The sequence below is a fragment of the Terrapene carolina genome, unplaced genomic scaffold (genome assembly GCF_002925995.2).
Source record: "Terrapene carolina triunguis isolate 2854851 unplaced genomic scaffold, T_m_triunguis-2.0 Scaffold33715, whole genome shotgun sequence".
Classification (NCBI taxonomy): domain Eukaryota; kingdom Metazoa; phylum Chordata; order Testudines; family Emydidae; genus Terrapene; species Terrapene triunguis.
The window spans coordinates 2447060-2470062 of NW_020698066.1; the positions used below are offsets into that span (position 1 = coordinate 2447060).

A 23003-nucleotide genomic window follows, 5' to 3' on the forward strand; every position below is an offset into this window, starting at 1 on the left:
ACAATAGCTGAATTTACACATAACAGAGAACAAGAATGAGTCCTTAGTCTCTACTCTTCGCCTCAGCTTCACAAAACCATCACATAATGACTGGCACAAATGATAAGCCATTGTATCTCATTCCATCGCAATTTTAGGACTATAAAAATTTGAAGGTTATCACTTCTACAGCACCCAGGAGCACAGTGGACACTTTATAATAAATAGGAAGACATGACCCAAAAGAGTTATTACAATATTTAAGCATATATGTAACTTTAAGCAGATGAGTAGTCTCACTGATGCTTAAAGCTAAGCACATAAGTAAGCGTTTCTCAGGACTGGGGTCTGTTTTTTGCACAGGAGGCAATGAGAGGGGCTGACTAACATTAGAGAGGGAAAGGAACGTGAAACGAACAACAATTGCAGCAATAATTCAGTTGGGACGTGAACAACTTGGTGGTAGAATTTTTGTTTTTACACAAAAACAATGATGTTAGGATTCATCACAGAAGCAGCAAGGCTTAAGGAGGAATCTGTACGAGGCCAAAGTAATAATTCAGCAGGTCAAGGCTAAAAGGGCATTCTGTGCATCAAAGGCAGTATGAAAAACCACAGAGGTGGCTGTGGGATAAGCAGACAGCAGGGCATCGAAAAGGCATCACTGGCAGAGCAGAGAGGCTTCGGGACGCTGCAGTAAGAAGTTAGAAATGTCAGCGGGGGTATTACGTAGGCCTTTGCAGACATGGACAAGATGTCTAACTTGATGCAGAAGACAAAGGGGAGGCAGGGTGGCAAAAATAGCACACTTTGATGCACTTCCACCAGAGAAGAACCCTATAAAAACTTCCCTATTACAACCTATGAGAAGTGTAACATTTCTGTACATGAAGAATGTCATTTAAAACGGGGAAAGCAATCAGTACCTGGTGATTCCTTAGAGGAAGCAGCATGTCTTGCTAGGTGATTGTTGATTAGATCTACTGCCTTGAAGTTTTTGTTTTTTTTCAAGATATCTGCGGCACACCTTGCTTGTGTGTCTGGAATAGTGGGGTCCACCCCAGCATTTAGGAGCATCTGCACATTTTCTGTCTGACCTGAAACATAAAATAAATACAGTAGAGAGTTAGCACTATCCTCTTGTCCAGAATGAAAGAAAAATCACTGCCATGGTTTCAAATGCTTTTTTAACCAAAGAAAGAACAGCTCGATTTTATAGAAGCCGTTATACTTGGAGTTGGTCCTTACAGGAAACAATGCATTTTATCAAATTGTTTTGGGGGGTTTATTTTTGATGTTGGGGTTTTTGTTGTTGTTTTTTGGGTTTTTTTTGTTTTTGGTGGGTTGGTTGGTGAAAGAGGAAAGCATGTTCAAAAGTATCTAAGATACTTAGCCTGAAACCACAGCTAGTCACTAGGGTTTTTTTTCATATCAGGAGTGGCATAAAAATATGATTACCTAATAACAAGCCTTGCCGCATACGTTATCTCCACTTCGATAAATATGACAGTACCACCATTCTCTTCAACGGAAGCTAGTATCCTAATATAACTGCCTCCAAAACACTGCAGAACAAACATAATTGGCCAAACCCCAAAATATAAATTCTGATTCGACGCTTGACACAATATCTTTAATATACCACAAGGCTCTATACTCCTGTCTCACTTTGTCACATTCCATTATGATGGGCATTGTGCTACCCTGAGAGAAGGAGATGTACTCTCTTTGCCTCCAACAGCTGAACATGTGCTATAAATCATAGTCAAAGAACAGCAAGGAGGAGCATCGGAGAATCAAAGGATCAGCCAGGCAAGTGAAAGGAGCATAAAATGATTGCTAGGAAAGCTGCATCAAATTATTTCCACTTTCCTCAGACACAACTGCAAGTTTAACAACTTGAATCGCTGTATGCGTCCCTCTTGCTAGAATACCAGGCAAAACTTGGAGAAGAAAAGGTTGGGAAGAAGTGAGACACCTTTACACACTCAACACAGTTCTCTTGCTTTTGTACACGTGTGCCTTGCCATTCATGTTATTTTAACTGAGTTTTGTCAGCAAGATGGCTCTGAAATGTCTTCCATTATCTGCTCTGCAAGAACTGTGCTCGCTGTGCAACAGATGGGACAGCAGTGAGAGAAGAAATGTGACTCGTCTACAACAAAACTAAATTAAATAGTATGAATGAGACTCACACAGACGATCAAAGGGAGGCCCCAGAATGCCATTGTGTATAATGAACAAAAAGCCTAGGGTAACTTCAGGAATGATGCTTACTTCCTGTTTCCACCCAGTGGATTTATTAAGAAATGCAAATAAAAAGCAAACCAGGTTTCTATAGTTATAAGATAAAAGCATCCACAGAGATGGCAGGGCTATTTGACCCCCACAAGAAAGCTAAAGAAAAGCAGCTCTCAAAGTTTACATATCTAAGCCAAGACACACTGCTACTGACATCAAGGGACGTTTTTATTTGGTTCTCCTCTACAAGTGAGAAAAAACTCAGACTAGTTTGAGGCCTAATTTTCTTCTAATTTCTGAGAACATCAATACATAAATGGACCAAGAAAGATATAAATACATTGCAGCAAGTTGTGGCTAAATCTTAATCCACCAACCAAAATAAAAGACCTTACACAGAATAACTATGCAAAATGACAAAGAAATTGTCCACCAAGGCAGTGCCCTATAATTTTTTAAGTTCTGCTATATTTGCTATAGTTATAAATGTATACTGAGCCTGCAAGTCTTTTGTCATTTTTCTTCTTGGCATGAAATAAAGAATATCAATGTTTGGAGTTTTTTTTCTTTCGCCATAAAAAACAAAAGTCCAAGCTGATGAAAAAGTCCATTTGGAATTACATACGTTTCATAGGATATCCAGTGGAATGAGAGGCCACGACATGCAAGACTGTGCAACCATCCTGGTCTTGCTGGTTGATACTACCCTTCAAGTCTGGTATCTCATCTAGAAGCCATCTGAAAAGATGGTTCCCTTCTGAAATGATTATAAATTAAAACCACATGTTATTAAAACAGCACACTTTGTCCTGTTAGGACAGGATGGGGGGAAGCAGTATTGCTCCCCCGCACCCCTGCCAGAGGTGGGCAGACAAGCTATCAAAGACTTTCTCTTTAAAAGTTAAGGGTGACAGAGAGGAAAGTATAGTGTAAAATACCAAGCAACAAATGGCGTCAAGTGCCAGCTGCATTGTCGGAGATAAACAACCAAATTTTGCCCTAACACATGCAGCTCTGAATTTGGACCGCAAATTTTAAACATGTACCCTGATCCCCAGACAGGTTTTTCAGAGTTGACACATTCAGGGTCTGAGATGGTCACATCAGTTACACTTCAGGTTTGAATCAAAGAAGAGAGGGTCATTATTAGGCTCCCAGGACTCCCAGGTACACATGAACTGGACACATAGTTAAAGTAATTTTTTTTTTTAAGAGTAATGACTAAAGCTATGTAAGATTATATATTTTGGATTTGAGCTTACTTTAGATTGTTAAATATGAGCTTTATATGCAAATTCTCTGTAGGTTGACTACGGTTGCTTTTGTTTTATACCAACATGAGATGTCACTCACTTGCTTTGATACAGAGATTGATGATTGCATGAAGTGGGTATGCTCCAATGCTCCCAACATTTGCTCCAATGGTGATCAGCCACTCTACCAACTCTGGTACTCTTTCCATTCTCTCATAATGGCCAAACAGGACATATTTCTGATAACAAAGAAATAGAGAGATATATTACAGTTATATTATTTTACATATGTGAAAGAAATCATCTTTTTAGTCCTGTTACCTTTTCAGCCCAGGCAAAGTTTTTGACTACTTGGGAATTCAGTGTTACAAAGGCAAAGCAAATGGGGACGCATTGGTTGGAGTAACGGAAGAGGAGAAGGACCTCGGAGTCCTGGTTGACCGCAGGATGACTATGAGTCGGCAATGTGAAGTGGCCGTGAAAAAAGCTAATGCGGTCTTGGGATGCATTAGGCGAGGTATTTCTAGTAGGGATAAGGAGGTGCTGGTTCCATTGTACAAGGCACTGGTACGACCACATTTGGAGTACTGCGTGCAGTTCTGGTCTCCCATGTTTAAAAAGGATGAACTCAAACTGGAACGGGTACAGAGAAGGGCCACTAGGATGATCCGAGGAATGGAAAACCTGTCATATGAAAGGAGACTCGAGGAGCTCGGTTTGTTTACCTTAACCAAAAGAAGGCTGAGGGGGGATATGATTGCTCTCTTTAAGTATATCAGAGGGATAAATACCAGAGAGGGAGGGGAATTATTTCAGCTCAGTACTAATGTGGACACGAGAACAAATGGATATAAACTGGCCGTCGGGAAGTTTAGGCTTGAAATTAGATGAAGGTTTCTAACCATCAGAGGGGTGAAGTTCTGGAACAGCCTTCCGAGGGAAATAGTGGGGGCGAAAGACCTCTCTGGCTTTAAGATTAAGCTTGATAAGTTTATGGAGGGGATGGTTTGATGGGATAACGTGATTTTAGTCAATAGGTCAATAACGTGCCATCTCTGGTAAATTAGTAACAATGGTCAATGATGGGATATTAAAAGTTACTACAGTGAACTTTTTCCAGAGGGTCTGGCTGGAGAATCTTGCCCACATGCTCGGGGTTAAGCTGATCGCCATATTTGGGGTCGGGAAGGAATTTTCCTCCAGGGTAGATTGGCAGAGGCCCTGGAGGTTTTTCGCCTTCCTCCGCAGCATGGGGCAGGGGTCGCTGGCTGGAGGATTCTCTGTGACTTGAAGTCTTTAAATCAGGATTTGGGGACTTCAACATCTGAGTCAAGGGAGAGAATTATTCCAGGAGTGGGTGGGCCAGCTTTTGTGGCCTGCATCATGCGGGAGGTCAGACTAGATGATCATAATGGTCCCTTCTGACCTTAAAGTCTATGAGTCTATGAATAAATATTGGCCACTTGCCTTACCCAATATTAAATTTAATTACACATATTTATATTACAGTAGCAACTAGAGCCCCAGACCAGGTTCAGGGATATGTTCTGCTCCATCCCTGCCCCAAAGAGCTCTCAATATAAAGGGTTTTTTTATTTTTATATATTATACATACATACACACACAGAGTATATTGTATATTATGTATCTCTATTTATTCTTTTTTATATTTATTTCCCATTTTTAGTTTTTAAATAGTGGCCTCCACACATATTGCAGACATCTGCAACATTTATGTTTAAGAACTCTGATTTGCAAGAGTTACTGTTTGTGCAAAATCCGAAGTGAAAATATTATATACACCTGCAAAATCAAAAGCAGCACTGAAAACTCCAGCAGAAAAAGGCACTTTTTCCTCTTATTTCCTCCAAAGGAAAACAACATTTGGGAATTTTCCATCTTGAATTTTTTAAACTCTTCCACATATACAAAAATTCCATGGGAAAATTTCAGGAGCAAAAATTGGTAGTATTAGAGTTAAATTAAACTAAACATTGTGTACTTTCAGTCCTCTGGTGTCCGTGCCTTGTCATGGCGGAACAGCTTGCTTGCTCTAATGATCCCCAGGGGCTTTTTGCTCCTGGTAGGTTCAACCATGCCGGATTGGTCTGTGGGGGAGGGGCCAGACAAAACAGACACCCTGGTTCTCCAGGTTGGGAGTTAGGCACAGAGCTAACAACCCTGTCTCATAAAAAACAAAATATGTTACGGAAAAAGCGACAGAGAAATCAGCCATTACTGTGTGTGATGGCCTTCAGGAGTCAATGACCTGTATGACTGCCAGTGGTGAAAGCCGAAAGGAAGCCACTGGTATGAAGACTGAAGTGCTCAACATCAAGACAAAAACCAAACTTGGTTTTTGGAACATACAGACAATGTATGAAGCAGGGGAGCTAGCTCAGGTCACAGCAGAGATGAGACGCTACAGCTTACACATCCTGGGTGTCAGCGAGAGTAGATAGATGGGATCAGGAAGATTAACAGCAGCCTTGGGAGAAACTTTGCTGTTTTCTGGACAGGATGATGGACAACACCATGAAGCTGTTGCCATCCTTTTGAAGAAGGGAGTGGAGCATTCCCTGCTTGAATGGAAATCCATCAGCAGCAGACTTATTATGTTTGCTTTTCAGTCTGGCTCTCATAATATCACCCTGATTCAGTGTTAGGACAGTGATGAAGAAATAAAGGACAAATTCTACCTTACACTACAGGCGGAGTTAGAGAGTACCATGCCATGACCTAACTATCGTCATGGGAGACCTGAATGCCAAGATCGGTAAGGACAACGCAAACAATGAAAGAGCAATGGGAATACGTGGGTGTGGCACTATGAATGAAAACGGAGAAAGGCTTGTTGATTTCTGTAATATGAATGACTTAGTCATTGGCGGAACCCTATTTGACCATTATGAAATTCACAAGCTGACACCGTGTTCTCCAAATAGCAGAGATAAGAACCAGATTGACCATATCATGATCAATGGCAAATGGCGATACTCACTGACAGATGTGAAAGTGAGAAGGGGTGCAGATGTTGGCAGTGACTACCACCTCGTGACAGCCTTCATCAAGCTAAAACTGAGAAGTGTGGGTCCACTAAACAAAGGACATGGACGTTATGATATCGACAAGCTAAAGTCCCTTGAAATACAGAAAGCCTTCGTTCGGCAGTTAAAGAACAGGTTTCAAGCACTTGCAGACCTTGATGAAGAGGAGGGAAATGCAGATGAGGAGCTCAACAAGAGGTGGGACAAAGTAACAGCAATTTATAAACAGAGCGGTGAAGCCTGTCTAGGCTACAGGCAGAAGAGAAGGAAGGAGTGGATTACACGCAGCACATGGAACTCCATAGAAACCAGACAAGCCCTGAAGGAAAAAGTTTTAGACACAAAATCCCAGAAGCTAAAGGACAAATACCACGAGCAGTATAGCAAGGCACACTGGGAGGTCAAATGCCTTGTGAGAGTGGACAAATGGCATTATATTGATAATCTGGCAACACAAGCAGAGGATGCAGCTGCTTGTGGTGAACAAGGAACCGTCTACAAAATGACGCAGCTTATCAGTGGTAAACGGCAGACACCAACAAACACTCATCAGGAACAAACAAGGACACCTACTAACAACCAAAAAAGAACAAGAAACGCACAGAGCATTTCAAAGAATTGCTGAACAGGAGCCACCTAAAGAGGACGGAAACATCCAGGAGGCAGAAGAAGATCTTGATATCAACACAGACACCCCAACTAAGGAAGAGATCATTCAAACCATCAAATCCTTAAAAAATGGGAAAGCTCCTAGCAAGGATAACTTGAATGCAGAATTGTTCAAGGTAAATCCTAAATTAGCCGCATCTATCCTGGCACCTCTATTTACATCAGTCTGGGAAAGGGAAAGTGCCAGATGAGTGGACCAATGGGGTTATAGTGAAGATACTGAAGAAAGGAACTCTCAGTGTCTGTAACTGGTGTGGTATCGCACTTTTATCTGTGCCAAGCAAAGTATTGTGCAAGATTATAGTCCAGGGTATATCAGAGGCAGTTGATACCGTTCTCAGAAAAGAGCAAGCTGGTTTTCGGAAAGGGCGTGGATGGACAGACCAGATCTTCACTCTACGAAACATAATAGAACAGTGCTTAGAATGGCAACGGCAACTCTACATAAATTTCATAGACTTTGAGAAGGCTTTTGATAGCATCACAGGACCAGCCTATGGCACATTCTGCAGTCATATGGAATTCCTTTCTGTATAACGTCATCAAAAGCATCTATTTCAACTTTACATGCAGTGTTAATCACAGTGAGCTCAGTTTTGAAACAGGAGTACGTCAGGGGTGTGTCATGTCTGCAATCCTCTTCAACATTGCCATCAACTGGGTAATGTGCCACACAACAGAAGACATGCCAAGAGGCATTAAATGGACACTCTTCTCATCCCTTGAAGACCTGGACTTCGCAGATGATGTCACTCTCCTATCACATACCCAACACTATATACAAGAAAAAACAACTCGACTCAACACATTCAAACAGCAAACTGGACTGAAAATCAACCGCAATAAGACAGATATCATGACCTTTAATACTGCCTCACCATCACCAGTACGGATAGAGGATTATGTTCTCACCAATGTAGAAACATTCACATACTTGGGCAGCACCATCAGCCAGGACGGTGGAACAAGCCAGGATATCCAGAACAAAATCAGTAAAGCCAGGAACACCTTCAGGAGCTTAAATGCACTCTGGAAATCATCAAAATACAACACCAAAACCAAACTCAAGATTTATCAGAGCTGCGTACTTTCAACACTACTTTATAGTGCAGAATGCTGGGGAATGAGAAAGTATGACATGTCTAATTCCATATAACCTGCCTCAGAAAAATCCTCCATATCTTTTGGTCCAGAACAATCTCAAACCAAGATCTGTTGACACAGTGCAGCCAAGAGGATCTGAGCACCATCATTGCCAGGAGGCGCTGGAGATGGATCAGTCATGTGCTTCGGATAGAAACGGATTCCATCACCAGAGTAGCAATAAGATGGAGGCAGGCGAAAACGAGGCTGCCCGAAAACAACATGGTGAATTGCTGTGGAAGCCGAACTGAAAAACCTGGGGCACAGCTGGTGAACCATTGAAAGACTTGCCAGAAACAGACAGGAGTGGAGGAGCTTCATTGCTGCCCTAAACGCCAGAGGCGTAATAGGAACATGATGATGATGATGGTCATTATGAAATAATAGTACACATCATGCTAGTAAGGAACACAGCCTTATAAGGTTTACCAGCATCTCTCTGTATCTGTAGGCTTCAGTTCAGCCATCTGAGAAGTATGGTTCCTAGATCATGGGCCTTTTATAAAAGTCCTCTACACCATTCACATTAATTAAATACAGACAAGTTTTTTCTGTGGTAACTAAAAGCTACGATTAGCCAATGTGGTTAAATGTCTTTACATTTAGTTTTGCCTTCCCTTCCTTCTCAGGGCTTCTCCTCTTCCCTGCACCATCCATGGAACAGCTTTCCACCAATAGGAGTAAAAAACAGCCCCAGTTTCAAAGATGTACAGTAAAAATACTAACTGTGCTGTTGAATTACAGGATATGTGGCAACCTGTCACATTCCATCAGATACGCCCTACTATAGTGTTAAACTTTTAGCCAGTAAATGTAGCTGTACAGAGCTTACTTTATAGTCCCCTAATTTATATATTTTCTTATACTTTTCAATATCTGATTTCAAACCACTGAAGATGAGGCATTTAACAGCAGTACAAAGAGAACTTTAAGCATAAGCGCACTGTAAAAACTCACATCAACAGCAGGTTCAGTACAATTCCACAGCAGAAGGTTTTTAATCCTCTCTTAACACCATATTGCACAATTTGCACACAACAGCTATATGAAACATAAGTGATCTGATTTAGGTTAAAAAAAAAAAACAAAGAAAACCTATGGATGGCTAGTTTCATAATTCAAAACAGATTCTGTAGCCCGTGCTTTGCCTTTGCAATTGCAACTCGTTAATTAGCACCTGTCATATGACAGGGGATGTTAAATTATGCCCTCTTGTGGTTTCTTTGAAACTGAGATAACCTATGGACAGGGTCTGATCCTGCACTGCTAAAGACAATGGGAAAATGGTCATTAAAGTCAACGAAAACAGGATCAGGACTGCAGAGTTTATGTAGGCAGAAACCCTCCCTGCTGCAATAAAGCTTTGAAAGACCTCAAATGCAGCAGAATCTGTGGGATTTCACAAGGAAGGGAAGAGGAAGTCTATAGAGATGTCATATGAGGGTGAAGGCAGCTGCCACACTCTCACAATTGATTTAGCAACTTGATTGTATAGTGCTGGTTACCAAAGCTGATACAAACAAGACTCCTATTTTTTGTTACAGAATTAGTGTATTATACAGCTCATTGAAAACATTCTAAAATTTTTGAGAAAAAAAGGGGACAATTTCAGACAAAATGTTTTGGCCAGCACTAATGACATATTTTTACAAACTGATGTTTGTTTAATCTGTGCTCACTCTTATTTACAGAATATTAAGTCATTTAGTAAAACTGTGAAAAAAAAGAAAAAAGACAGTCAGTCATCTTGTTAAATAAAATGCATGCGACAGCACAGTACCTCAAAAAGATCCTTCAGTGATAAATGAGTGACTCTCAGCTTTCTCGGCAACTTGTCTCTCTCAGCTGCCACCAACATCAAGGACTAGGAAAAACAAATATTTATGAGCCTACAAGCATTCAGACACTAATTTTAATGTTTGTTGATGCATTTAAACAAACTTTAAAGGGAAAAAATCTGACCAGTGCTCTCTACAGATATAATTTTTTATTACTGCCTATCATTTGTGATAACCTAACAGATTCTCAAAACACTAAAGCTTCCTTTTTCTTCTCATTCATTAAATCCTTTGCCAAATTAAACACTTTTCCCCACCTGAGCTTCTCATCAGGCACAAGTTACTACAGCGCTGCAGCATTTGCCATCGTGTTTATGCTCCTGCATCATCAGTGACAAAAGCATATCTCTGGCAACATGTGTTTGCTTAAGATTCAGCTGGTGCTCTGAAGCAGGAAACAGTGCTACTCAGACCTCAGTAGTTCAGAATCCAAATTAGCGATCAACATTACCCAAAAGAGCCACAGTAGTGTGACTTCATTGTTTCATTTACTATAGTGCTATATATTCATATTTAAGCAGTATGACAGGGGAAATACTTAGTTTATGTATATCATTCTCACAGCAAAATGACTGACCAAGTATTATTCTTGTATCAACTACAATTGGTTAACAACATAGCAAAAGCATCCTGACTGGTTAATCATTATATCACACAGTGTTTTAATATCGTGCTGCCAAGAGCCACATGCAGCTCACGAGCCTCAGTCAGAGTATCACTGCATTACATGATCTGTCTAGATGGTTATTACATCATTCAGAATTTAAAGAAGTACTATCAACTTCAAATCTGGTCAGTTAAAAAAAAGGGAGACAAATTAATTTCAGACACTAATCACCTGCTAGTGAGTTTTCTAGCTAGTTTTTGTGGTTTAGCAATCATATATTCCTATTTTTGTTCTCCATTTCTCTGTTGCTGGGTTAAAGACCCATACAAATCAGAAGACTGACTGGTCATACCAAAAAAACAGTAAGACTGACCATAAATGCAAATGAAGATAAATATTTTTCTCTCATCTCTTTCAGAGATTAGATTAGTCATTTGAAGTGTCTTGTAACCACAATAAACAAAAAGAAACAAATAAGTTTTTGAAGTTGACTGTGTCCCTTTCAAAAGGGAATGAGAATTTTAGAAACTATTTTCTACTCAGTTTCTATTTTTTCTAATTCTAAAAATCAAGATATTTGCACAGGGGAACAATAATTTCAGATTTTAAAAGCAATTTAAGAAAATTAAAGCTTATTATTGAAAAAAAAATCAGATTAACTAATATTCCTGGCACAGCAATAAACTTACCTGCCACATTCCTTTCTTGGCTAATTTTTCTATTACCACCTGCCAAACTAATGCATCAAATCTTTCATCCAAAATGTTCTTGAAAATGGAAAGAAAATATGGTGCTATATATTTTTCACCTAAGAAAATAAAAAAAGAAGCTTAAGAAAAGTGTTTAGCACATGCAACTTTTACAAGCTGTGCTCTCCAAGTACTGCAATTCATTTCATATGGTCAGTTCTTCAGTAGTGATTAATACATTGAAACATTTTAAATTAGAACATACAATTCACACAACTAATACTTGTAAGATGTCTACTCAATAATTAGTAATGGTGCATTATTTTAAGATGCCACAGATTTCACGAACAATGTGAAATTAACCATTTGCTTTTGAAAAATCTCTGAAGCCCAAGAAAATCTAAAACCTTCCACCAGTTTTTCTACTTATGTGTATGAACAGAGAAGTTGATGTAAGTGACCAAACTGACTAAAACAGGAATGAGAGTGCACGAAGCAAGTGAGAGAGAGGCATTGCCAGAAACCAGATGGCATGCCCTTGGGCTCACTCAGGCCAGGGCCGGCTCCAGGCACCAGCCCACCAAGCTTGTGCTTGGGGCGGCACCTGGAGGGGGGGCGGCGCGGCGCTCCGGCCGCCGGGGAGAGCGGGGCCACGGCCGGGCTCGCCGCCCGACCCCCGGCGCTCTGGCTGCCCTCCCCCCCGGCCGCCGGGGGGAGAGTGGAGCCCCCGCCGGGGCTCGCCGCCCTCCCCCCGGGGCCCCGGCCGCCCCCCCCCCCCCCCCCCCTGCTGGGGGGTGGGGGGCGGCCGGAGGCTTTTTTGCCTGGGGCGGCAAAAAAGCCAGAGCCGGCCCTGACTCAGGCAAAGCTTGTAAACCAGACCATTGAGCAACAGTGGAGGCGGGAATGTAGGATCTTAGGAGAAAGGGGTCTGACTCTGCCACAGAAATAAGTAGTTAGTGGGATGGGAAAAGCCAAGTATCCCTTTGCATGTGTTTTTTTCCCCTCTTCCCACTGCTGACATCACAGGCCTTTCTATAATTTGCTCTGGGAGAGTATTCCACAACTTAATACATCTCACTATAAGTTTTTCCTGATGTTAAGCCTAAAATGTTCGCTTTCTTCATTACTCCTAGCTATTCCTTGATCTGCCTCACTGACAAGGAAAGTGCGTGGGCTGGAAGAAACCAGTACAGCATTATGATTCAGCTGGTCCTAAGTTCTAGGCTTGGCTCTTCCCTGACTCTTTGTGGCCTTAGGCAAGACACTTCACCTTTCTGTCTCACCTTCCCCATCTGTAAAATGCTGGGGGGAGAAGGGATAGGGATGTTGTATAAATTTATCAGTTAATGTATGGTGCTTTGAAAATACCGTAAAAATGCTAAGTATTATTAAATGATTACTCTGCTTCCCTGGTGCTTACATCATTCATATATGTGGAGAATTTATATCCCCACAAGTCTTGCTTGACCAAGATATACATGTTCAGTTCTTTTTATTGTTCATGTCACCTCCGCTCCATAATCATTTGTAATGTTCATTTATAAATTCTCTTCAGTTTGTCACAATTTGTTTGTGTGTGTGTGTCACGCCAGTAGGGTAGAGGACTAAGAGTATGCAGCCCAAAATTGACCTGGTGCTTTGCTACCAGATAAAGATTGTAAACTCAAGTCTAATTGGCTGCTCACTGACACTGCAGGTCTCTTAGTATTAATGCTTCCCACTGAGTGAGCATTTCTAATTATTTTTCCCCGGACGTGTTGGCTTACATGTACTATATATTGATCTTATTTTGAGATTTTCTGCTCATATTTCTTTTACTCTCCAGGTACTTTCTCTGTCCTGTGTTTGCAACTCAGCCCATTTTTGTAGCAACTGCACATTTCACTGACATGCTGTCATTCCTTCCCCCAGTCACTAATAGAGACGTTAGCTAAGACTGAACCATACTACAATCCATGTTACAACTGTTGAGCAACCATAACTCCAGCTGACGTCAGTGGGAGCTGTGGGTGCTCAGAACCTCAGAAAAATTAGGCCCTAAATCTCCAGACTGCACTTAGTTAAATTCATTGCATATATTGTTAAGCCCTAAGACCCATTAAATTAATGGAAAGATTCCCTTTCAATGGGCTTTGGATCTAGGTCTTTCGGTCAGTTTTTAATACACATGACAGTATTCGTTCCAAGCCATTCTGAATTAAAAACTTACTGCATTCTTTACATCCACCAATTTTGTAATTCTGTCCAAAAAGGCAAGCAAGTTTGCCTGGGAAGATTCATACTGCTCTTGGCTGTGTTTCCTTTTTAAACATTTTGTGATTGTTCCTCTTGATATCTGTTCCATTGTTTTACTAGGGATGGTAGTTAAAGTTAAAAAGTGGCAATTGCCAGGATCAATCTTCTTTCTTTTATTGCAAAATCAGTACAACATTTGCTTTTTCTCCAGCTTTGTGCTGCCTCCCAGGTTAGCCAAGTTTTCTGAGGCCCAACCAAATCATATTATAATTAGAGCTGGCTAAAACCTGCTATCACTTCTCCTCCGTTACTCTCCCACTAAAATAATGGGAATTTCCAACCATTTGAAAACATTTTCCTTCCAATAGTGTTGTAAATGGACTGATTTTTTTAAAAAAATAATCTACAGAATTATTTTCAAACGATTTTTCCATTTTTTTAAAACTAACTTTTTTTAAAAGGAAATTTTTATATTTTGAATAAATCCCTCAACGTGGCTAAGGTGACCAATCAAAACTGGCAACAAACTAAAAAAAGAACCAAACAAATGACTAAACTTGGCAAAGGAACAACCTGAACTGTTTTTGTATACATTTTCCGTCAAAATTTTTCAATTAGCAGGAATTTTTAAAAAACTTTAAATGGTTTCATGAAGTTTTTCCTCTTCCACACAACTTTTCATTTTTTTAATGAAAAATTTCAACCAGTTCTAACTGTAACACAACTGAGGCACCTGTGTGTGACAACTCATTCATCTGCGTGGCAGTGGTGGTGTTTTGGGAATGTGGATATTCCTCATCTATAAACAGGATTAAGACTATCCATCCAATTTACAGTGGCCACTGTACAGCTATCAGATGTTAATAATTTTCAAATCTGATCCTGGTCGGTAGACACCTAATTAACTATTCCAGGAAGAATGGCTCCAAATCCCATACACAAGCCCCTCAACTGTCCTGTTCCTATTAAATGAATCTAAATAAAATACAAGCCTCCATTCCAATTTACCGTTAACACTTGTGAAGATTCCAACTATAAAATCAGCAATTTGAGATTGATCCATAGAACCACACAGAAGAGTCAAACCACGAGAAAATGTAATAACTGCATCACGAGTTCTCGACAACTGCAGCAGTGAATAGCCAGATCTATAGTAGCCCTAGTGGGAAAAACACAACAACAAAATTGTCATCAAATCTTGTTACTTCTAATTTTAGGAGATTAGGAGCTCATTTCTGAAAGCCCTACAGAAAACTATCAGTAACTTTACTATGGGACGTTTGCCCTGAATAAGACTTGCAGGACCTGGTCTAACTGCATACAAAGTTATCAACATTTTAAATAGTTGAGAGAATTACTCACATATCTACAGAACAAAGCTGTAAAATATTGTGGGCATCTGAATATGATAATGTTTTAGTCTCCTGAAGGCCCAATATCTTTTGAAAATTAAATTAAATATTTTTGCAAACAAAATTATTTAGAGAGCCTCATTATTAAGCTAAACATTTTCTAGTCCCAAATTACTAATCATGCCCCAAAATGTACCTCATGTGTGAGTTTTAATACTATTCTCTCAGCTCGTTACACTCAAACTCAAAGAATTCTGTAAGAATAAATACACCTCTACCCCGATATAACGCGACCCGATATAATACGAATTCGGATATAACGCGATAAAGCAGTGCTCTGGGGCGGCAGGGCTGTGCACTCCAGCAGATCAAAGCAAGTTCGATATAATGCGGTAAGATTTTTTTGGCTTCCAAGGACAGCGTTATATCGGGGTAAAGGTGTATGACATTGGCACTCATTGGTAGGGCCCCGAGAAAAATCACAGATTTTTTTTTTAAATAAAATTCACAGCAGTGTCACAGGCCAAGTAGTGAATTTCACAATATATGCATGGGATTCAGTCAGCGAAAGCAACGAGGAGTCCGGTGGCACCTTAAAGACTAACACATTTATTTGGGCATAAGCTTTCGTGGGTAAAAAACCCACTTCTTCAGATGCAACGAGAGATCACTGTTGCATTCCTTCGCATAAAAATCAACTGCCGAGTTCCCCCCAGACTGCTGAGATTTTTTCCAACAGCGGAGAGGCAGAGGTGGGCATCCGTGCATGCTGGTCTCATGCCCAGTGCAATTTGCAGCATGTGTTCCAAGGGGCAGTGTAACTGGCTACTGGGCCTCGCATAAAATTGGCCACAGGCCACACCAAACATGAGACTGTTGCACGCAGATATCTGCTATTGCCTCCACCTCCCCGCTGAGGTAGCAGCGGTGCTGGCTACCAAGCCTTGCATAAAACCGGCCACCAAGTCCTGTCAAACTACTGCTCTGAAATGATGCTATGAGCCACACCGAGCACAAGACTGTTGGGGAAAGGGGGGGGGGAGGAGGAGGAGGGAGGAAGAGAGACTAAACACAGTTTTATGCTCATTTCACAATTTCCAGACGGTCTGTAAAAATCACAATTTTCTTAGGACCTGACTCATTGGAAATGCTCATCCCTGTCTTTCACATATTATCAATGTCATTAAAGTGTCTAGAAAGAAAGCAGAGAATTCTCATTCAAGACTTTGAAAAATAACCAAAGAACAAAACTATCAAATATATTTCAACCCTCTCACAAGTGCAGCAAAACTCTTGAACACGTGCTTATGTCAAAAATCTAGTACCACTTTTCAGTATCTGTTGAAGTATTTAAATGGCTTCGACATAGGGCTTTAAGCATACATTTAATTGCTTCACTGAATTGGGGTCATAGTGAAATCATTTTTCACAAGACAGCTTGCTGTATTGGAATTTGCATAGTGCAATGAAACAACATGGGAATTTCATTCTACAACACTTAATTATGGTTTCATTATACCTGGGTTCATGGTAAGCTAGTTCCATGTCATTCAAAATACAACTGCCATTGTAATTTTTTTTATGTCAAAACATATATTTGGCTACTGATTAGGGACCCTGAAGTTACTATTATTTTTCTTACAAGGTGGTGTATTTGTGTACTAATCTTTTTTAAACTAATTTTGAATCTTGTTTAGAATAATAAGGCTGGCAAGCATTGCTGAGCTGTTGGATTAAACGTGCCGTACCTTAACATAGGACAAATCCCACTGGAGGCTCTCCTTGGCACAGTGATATGCTTCTTCCCACTTACCAAGGCTGTAAAAGGCATTTGATTTGTTGCACAATAACACAGCCACATCTCTATGAGAAACCCTACAAAAATTAGCAACATTAATGTTTAATCAGTTTTAAAGAGATAAATGGTACTTTATAGTGAACAAAAATTTGACAAAACTCTTCAATTTATTCCACCAAACAGAATTATGGTACAAAAAGATATCCTCTGGAAAGAAAATAAAGATCCTGCAAATTCAGTTAACACAATTCCATAACTTATAGCAATATTCCATAGGGAAAAATACTACTTTAAAACAACATTAATGTTACAAGGTGAAGTAAAGAAATACAGTTATGCTCATACATGCCACCATAACTCTATCCCACCCTTTTCGGGATATGCATTAAATACAGTCTATTTTATGACTGCATTCTATTTTTTTCATTTAATCTCTGAAGGAAAATATTGAAAGTACATTGGTTCAATTAAACAATTTGGATGGGTTCATGATCAGGCCCAAGGCCTGAGTGGAACACTGGGGGTGTGACCTGCAGGTGGTAAGGAGAGCAAATGTGCTTCAGCAACCAAGAAACGCTAACTAAAAATACAGGGCTAAATCCTTGGCTGATGTGAGCTGGCATAACTCCAGGGAAGCCGAATTTATACCAGATGAGGATCTGGAAGAACATTAATTTAATTCTTACTTGGTTTTTGAATATTGATAATTTGAATGGTGGGGATCTGACCCAAACCAAGACAATATCTAGGAAAATTTATACTAAAGATCCTGAACCTAGACACCAAGGCATTGGACTGGGTCGGAGGAGGAGCTGAGATACAATCCTGGCTTTGTCACAAAATCTCCATGCCTCCATTCTTTACCTCAGAGGGATAGTGAGATGATAAATTCATTAGTTTGTGTGAGGGGCTGAGATACTACAGTGTTTGAGCATAAGTACAGCAGATAGACTCGAAGACTTTAAGACCGGATGGGACAATCATGATCATCTAGTCTCACCTCCTGCACATTACAAGCCTCAGAACCTCGCCCAACCACTCCTATAGTAACTTCTGGCTGAGTTACTAAAGTCCTTAAACCTTGATTTAAAGCAGGAGTTCCCAAAGTGGTCGTTACAATGGGGTCACCACGACTGATGTTAGACTTGTGGGGCCCGGGGCTGAAGCTGAAGCCCGAGCCCAACTGTCCAGGGATGAAGCCTAAGCCCAAGGGCTTCAGTCCTAGGCAGTGGGGCTCAGGTTACAGGCCCCTTACTGGGGGGTGAAGCCCTTGGGCTTTGGCCATCCCGTCCAGGGCGGCGGGGCTCGGGCGGGCTCAGGCTTCAGTCCTCCCTCCTAGAGTAGTGTAGTAATTCTTATCAGAAGGGGGTCACGGTGTAATGAAGTTCGAGAACTGCTGGTCTAGCCCAATGTCAGTAGAAAGAGTCAGAGTGAAAGAAAAAATGAAAAATAAGTAAGTCACAGTAAATAGTTTAATTCAAGCTTGAATTAACCTTATTTTAATTTACAATAATTCTCAATACTTATTTTGGGCTTGTTCAGGTAATTTGATTAGTATCATGCCCATTTTACAGATGGGGAAAAACAATGAATCAGGGATGTTAAGTGGCTTGCCAAAAAACAAAAAAAAGAGTCAGTATCGGGCTTGAAAACAGAGCTCAAGAGTTCCTGATTCCTGCTATTCTCAGATAGCTGGATCACTTATCTTTAAAATTCTCTTATCATTTACTCTGTCATACATTAGCTGAATACTTACATCCCCCACTGGAATAACTGAAAGAGTACACGTATGGCTTCATCGTAGTTTCTGATGGCCAAGAAATAATTTCCATTTTTAAAGTTCTCATTTCCAGCTTTTTTCATAAACTCTGCGTAATCCATGGGATCCATGCTAGTTGAAAGGGAAAAAACAAAACAAACAAATGAAAGCTCTATGCTATGGTGCTCCTCCTTCCCCCCCAAAAAAATCACAAGAATAAGCCTGTTTCCTTCATAAAGGACCTAATCCTGAGAGGTGATAACCAGCTTGTAAGGACTTCAGTGAAAATTATGGATGTTCTTGGGATCAGACCCAAATTCTCTTTTGCAACAATTATTCACTTTGGTTCTGAAGCCAATTTAATCTCATTTTACGTAGCAACTTCTCCTCCCACCAGACATTAGGAGCAGGACAGATAAAAACCATCTTTCCTATCCCAGCAGCTGAAGATGGTGAGGTGAACTTGGACCACAGCACTGACTTGAAATTTACCCTCTTAATGTTTGTCTCAACCTTTGGCTAGCAGATTTAGTCCTTTGGCTGGTAGGTGCTTGGTACATTTCTCAAATCTTGTTGGAATCTTATTTTTAAAAATGGTATTTAAACTAATTTATTTAAATGGACACACACATATACATACATCTGGAAAAAACCGTGAGACAACTACAGAATTGGTTTAAAAAAAAAATCAAATTAAAAGTTTAATTTTAGTTGGTTGAAAAAACAGGAAACATTTCTGAAAAAAAACAAAAAACCTGTTAATTCTCCTGGGGTTTGACCAGCTTTTCTGGTTATACAGTTAGGCAGACAATTACACAGCAAAACTGCATAACAATCTGACTACAGCCTGAAAACATTATCATACAAACACAAGAGATATACCCAGCTCTGAAGAGATCAAAATCTAATTTAAGACAAGATACAAGAAAAGGGGGTATCAAACACGCCGAGGGAACATAAAGGGGACAATGACAGGAACCAAAATCATTTTTGCAATTTAAATTGCAAAAACAAAATTACTTACACAGAGAAATTAAAATAGTCACAACATCCAACATGTTTGGGGAGAAGGGATTCAAAAGCATTAAAACCAAAAACATTTATTTTGAGAAATGTTACTTCCAAAAAAATAAAATCTCAAAAATGAAAGAGAAAAGCAAGTTTTGAAGCTTCAAGTAAAATCCTTTCCCAAGAATGAACTACCAATAAACAAAAAAGTGTTGCTAAGCATTCCCATCAGTTTGGAAATCTTGCATCAAGAAAAAGCAGAAAGCCTACGAGGAGTGGAAGATGGGAGGGATCAACAAGGAAAGCTACCTTATTGAGGTCAGAACATGTAGGGATAAAGTGAGAAAGGCCAAAAGCCATGTAGAGTTGGACCTTGCAAAGGGAATTAAAACCAATAGTAAAAGTTTCTATAGCCATATAAAATAAGAAGAAAACAAAGAAAGAAGAAGTGGGACCACAAAACACTGAGGATGGAGTGGAGGTTAAGGATAATCTAGGCATGGCCCAATATCTAAACAAATACTTTGCCTCAGTCTTTAATGAGGAGCTTAGGGATAATGGCAGGATGACAGATGGGAATGAAGATATGGAGGTAAGATATTACCACATCCGAGGTAGAAGCCAAACTCGAACAGCTTAATGGGACTAAATCGGGGAGTCCAGATAATCTTCATCCAAGAATATTAAAAGAACTGGCACATGAAATTGCAAGCCCATTAGCAAGAATTTTTAAATGAATCTGTAAACTCAGGGGTTGTACCATATGACTGGAGAATTGCTAACATAGTTCTTATTTTTAAGAAAGGAAAAAAAAGTGATCTGGGTAACTACAGGCCTGTTAGTTTGACATCTGTAGTATGCAAAGTCTTGGAAAAATTTTTGAAGGAGAAAGTAGTTAAGGACATTGAGGTCAATGGTAACTGGGACAAAATACAACATGGTTTTACAAAAGGCAGATCATGCCAAACCAACCTGATCTTCTTTGAAAAGGTAACAGATTTTTTAGACAAAGGAAACGCAGTGGATAGGACCTAACCAAGTTCCTAGAATTATGCTAAAGCCTTAGACACAAATCAGAGAGACAGATGCATTCATAGTGAAGATGGAACCTTAGTTTCATTTCTCAAGCTGCAAAAAAAATATTAAAAAAAGCAATAAACTGTGTAAATAATAAAAACGAGTAATATTTTAAAAACCAAATTCTTACCTATGTTACAAAAAAATCCTTAGACTTTTTCAATTCTTTCAGTTTTAATCTATGATTTTTAATCCACGTGTATCCCTTTAACATCAGGAGCAAGTAAAAAATGATTACAGGAAGAAAAAAATATCCTGAAACAGGTTCAGCTACCGAGATGTTTTCTTAATATGCATTGTGCATGTGTGTTTGGTTCTGTGTTGATCAGAGTACATATAATGCTTGATATAGCTCATCTTATCAAGGGTGGACTTTGATTGTTGTTGTTTTTTCAAGAATTAAGGTGGAGAATGTAGTGAGGGTGGGGTCTCTGGCTTTTGCCCAGAATTAAATTTGTTTATTGTAATATTAAGTATTTATTTTAGGTCCGTTTAAAATAAAAATCAACACTACAACCAAGTTTCACAGACATGTTATGGAACAATATAGTGAAAGATCTTTGGTTACAACATTTGTTTGCTTTTTGTTACTGATTTTTCTAATAAAATACAATTAGAAAGAAAGGGGGGGGGGACGACAACCAAACATGAGTATAATGATTACAGCATTTATCACAAGAAAGATCAAATTTAGAAACCACCAGAAATTTTAACCTCTTTTCACAAGACAAGAAAATGAAAGAGGAAGTATGCTGGTCTGTAGGACCCAATTCTGATCTCACTTGCACCATTTTACACTACTGTAAGTTACTCCTGATTTACCCCAGCATAAGTGAAATCAGATAAGCTCATGTCTTCCCCCAGAAAGAAAAACAGTAAATGTAAAAAATGGGAGACTGACCAGTTAAAGTCAAGAGGCTGAGAGGAACACAACTATCCTTCCTGCAGGAAAAGCAAATGGAGACTTCACTCTCATCAGCCCAGCTGGAGAAGGGGGAGGTGTGGAGATCAGAGCTCTCCCTCTGGTTTCAATCTACTCGGTACAGCTGACCCAAAATGTATTCCTCAACATTAACCATTGTTTGGCATTTGCAATAATTTTACCAACTTCCTCTGGCCAGTTTTTAATTTTTGTGATCTCCTGCATTTCTTGATTCTGTCCAGAAGCAGTAGTGATGAAATACAGCAAGAGAGCCTCTTCATGCAGTACTCCAGCACAACCAGAAGCAGAACTAAAAAGCTTGTGGCAAAGCCTATTCTTTTGACCTTGCCAGCCAAGGGCCTAAAACAGATACTGATGAAATCAATGGGATGATTGCTGTTGACTTCATTGGGAGCAAGGCTGGGCACAAGAGCCAAGAGGTTTGGATATCAAAATTTGACAGCTGAGTGCTTATTGAAACAGAACCACTGAACTAACTGCCAATTGCTACATAAAACATATTGCTCTAACTTCTTCCTGAAGCTTAATTCTCTCTCAAAGAAAGCTAAACATCTCTCCATTCATAGGCGTTCATAACAAAGATATAATCTATTATTCTGGCTTGAATGAGCACAATTATTTATTTCATGCAACATAAATGGGCAAAATCAGAACCATAAGAACATACAACCATAAGTAACCAAAGGCCTTGGCTTTCCTGCTGGGGAAATACCAAGTCCCTCACCGGGTGGAAATCTTCCTTAAGTCACAGAAATACAGAGGTCTGGGGGCAGGGAAGCCACAGAGACCCTTCTCCATGCTTTCAGAATAATTGAATGCAAATAACTACATCAATGTAATATCAAGACCCTAATCCTGAAAATAATTAAGAATGGGCTTAACTTTTCTACTGTGAAGAGTCCCAATGAACTCAATGGGACTACTCATTATAGCAAAATTAAGCATGTGTGTAAGTGTTTACAGGATCTGGACCTAAGTATTGTATACAATAGTAAAATCACTAAGGTCTGATCCTATTCCTACTGAATCAAAGGGCAAAGCTCCCATTGACTTCAGTGTTGCCAAGTCTTTGGATTCTGTTGAGACTCTCATGATATTTGGTGTTTCACCAATTCCTGGAGATGTGATTACATGAAAGTCCCAATTTTCTCTCTCTCTCTTTTTTTTTGGGGGGGGGGGAAGAGGAGGTGGAGAGGGAGCATTGTGGTTGTGGAGAAAAGCTTGAAACTGTGATCAGAGTGAATCCTAAAGGCTCAATTAATTTTTTTTAAATAACATCATCTTTAAGCCAATCTTCTTTATTTTTTGGAGGCCTGACTTGTGATTTTTGAACGTTTGGGGTTAGCAATACTGAGAACTGGATCC

The 23003-nt window shown here is 39.8% G+C and overlaps 1 protein-coding gene across 3 annotated transcripts in view; it reads right to left on the reverse strand.

Annotated features, from left to right (window-relative positions):
• LOC112109098 (TPR and ankyrin repeat-containing protein 1) overlaps window positions 1-23003 on the reverse strand; it is an 80920-nt gene that overhangs the window by 47778 nt on the left and 10139 nt on the right. For all 3 annotated transcript variants that reach the window (XM_024203485.2, XM_024203487.2, XM_024203486.2), the window contains 8 exons: window positions 18608-18742; window positions 16802-16928; window positions 14710-14860; window positions 11467-11585; window positions 10113-10196; window positions 3574-3712; window positions 2846-2977; window positions 906-1076 (listed from right to left, as the gene is read on the reverse strand). In XM_024203485.2, coding sequence (XP_024059253.2) covers window positions 906-1076; window positions 2846-2977; window positions 3574-3712; window positions 10113-10196; window positions 11467-11585; window positions 14710-14860; window positions 16802-16928; window positions 18608-18742 — 1058 coding nt within the window. The remainder of the gene's footprint in view (window positions 1-905; window positions 1077-2845; window positions 2978-3573; window positions 3713-10112; window positions 10197-11466; window positions 11586-14709; window positions 14861-16801; window positions 16929-18607; window positions 18743-23003) is intronic.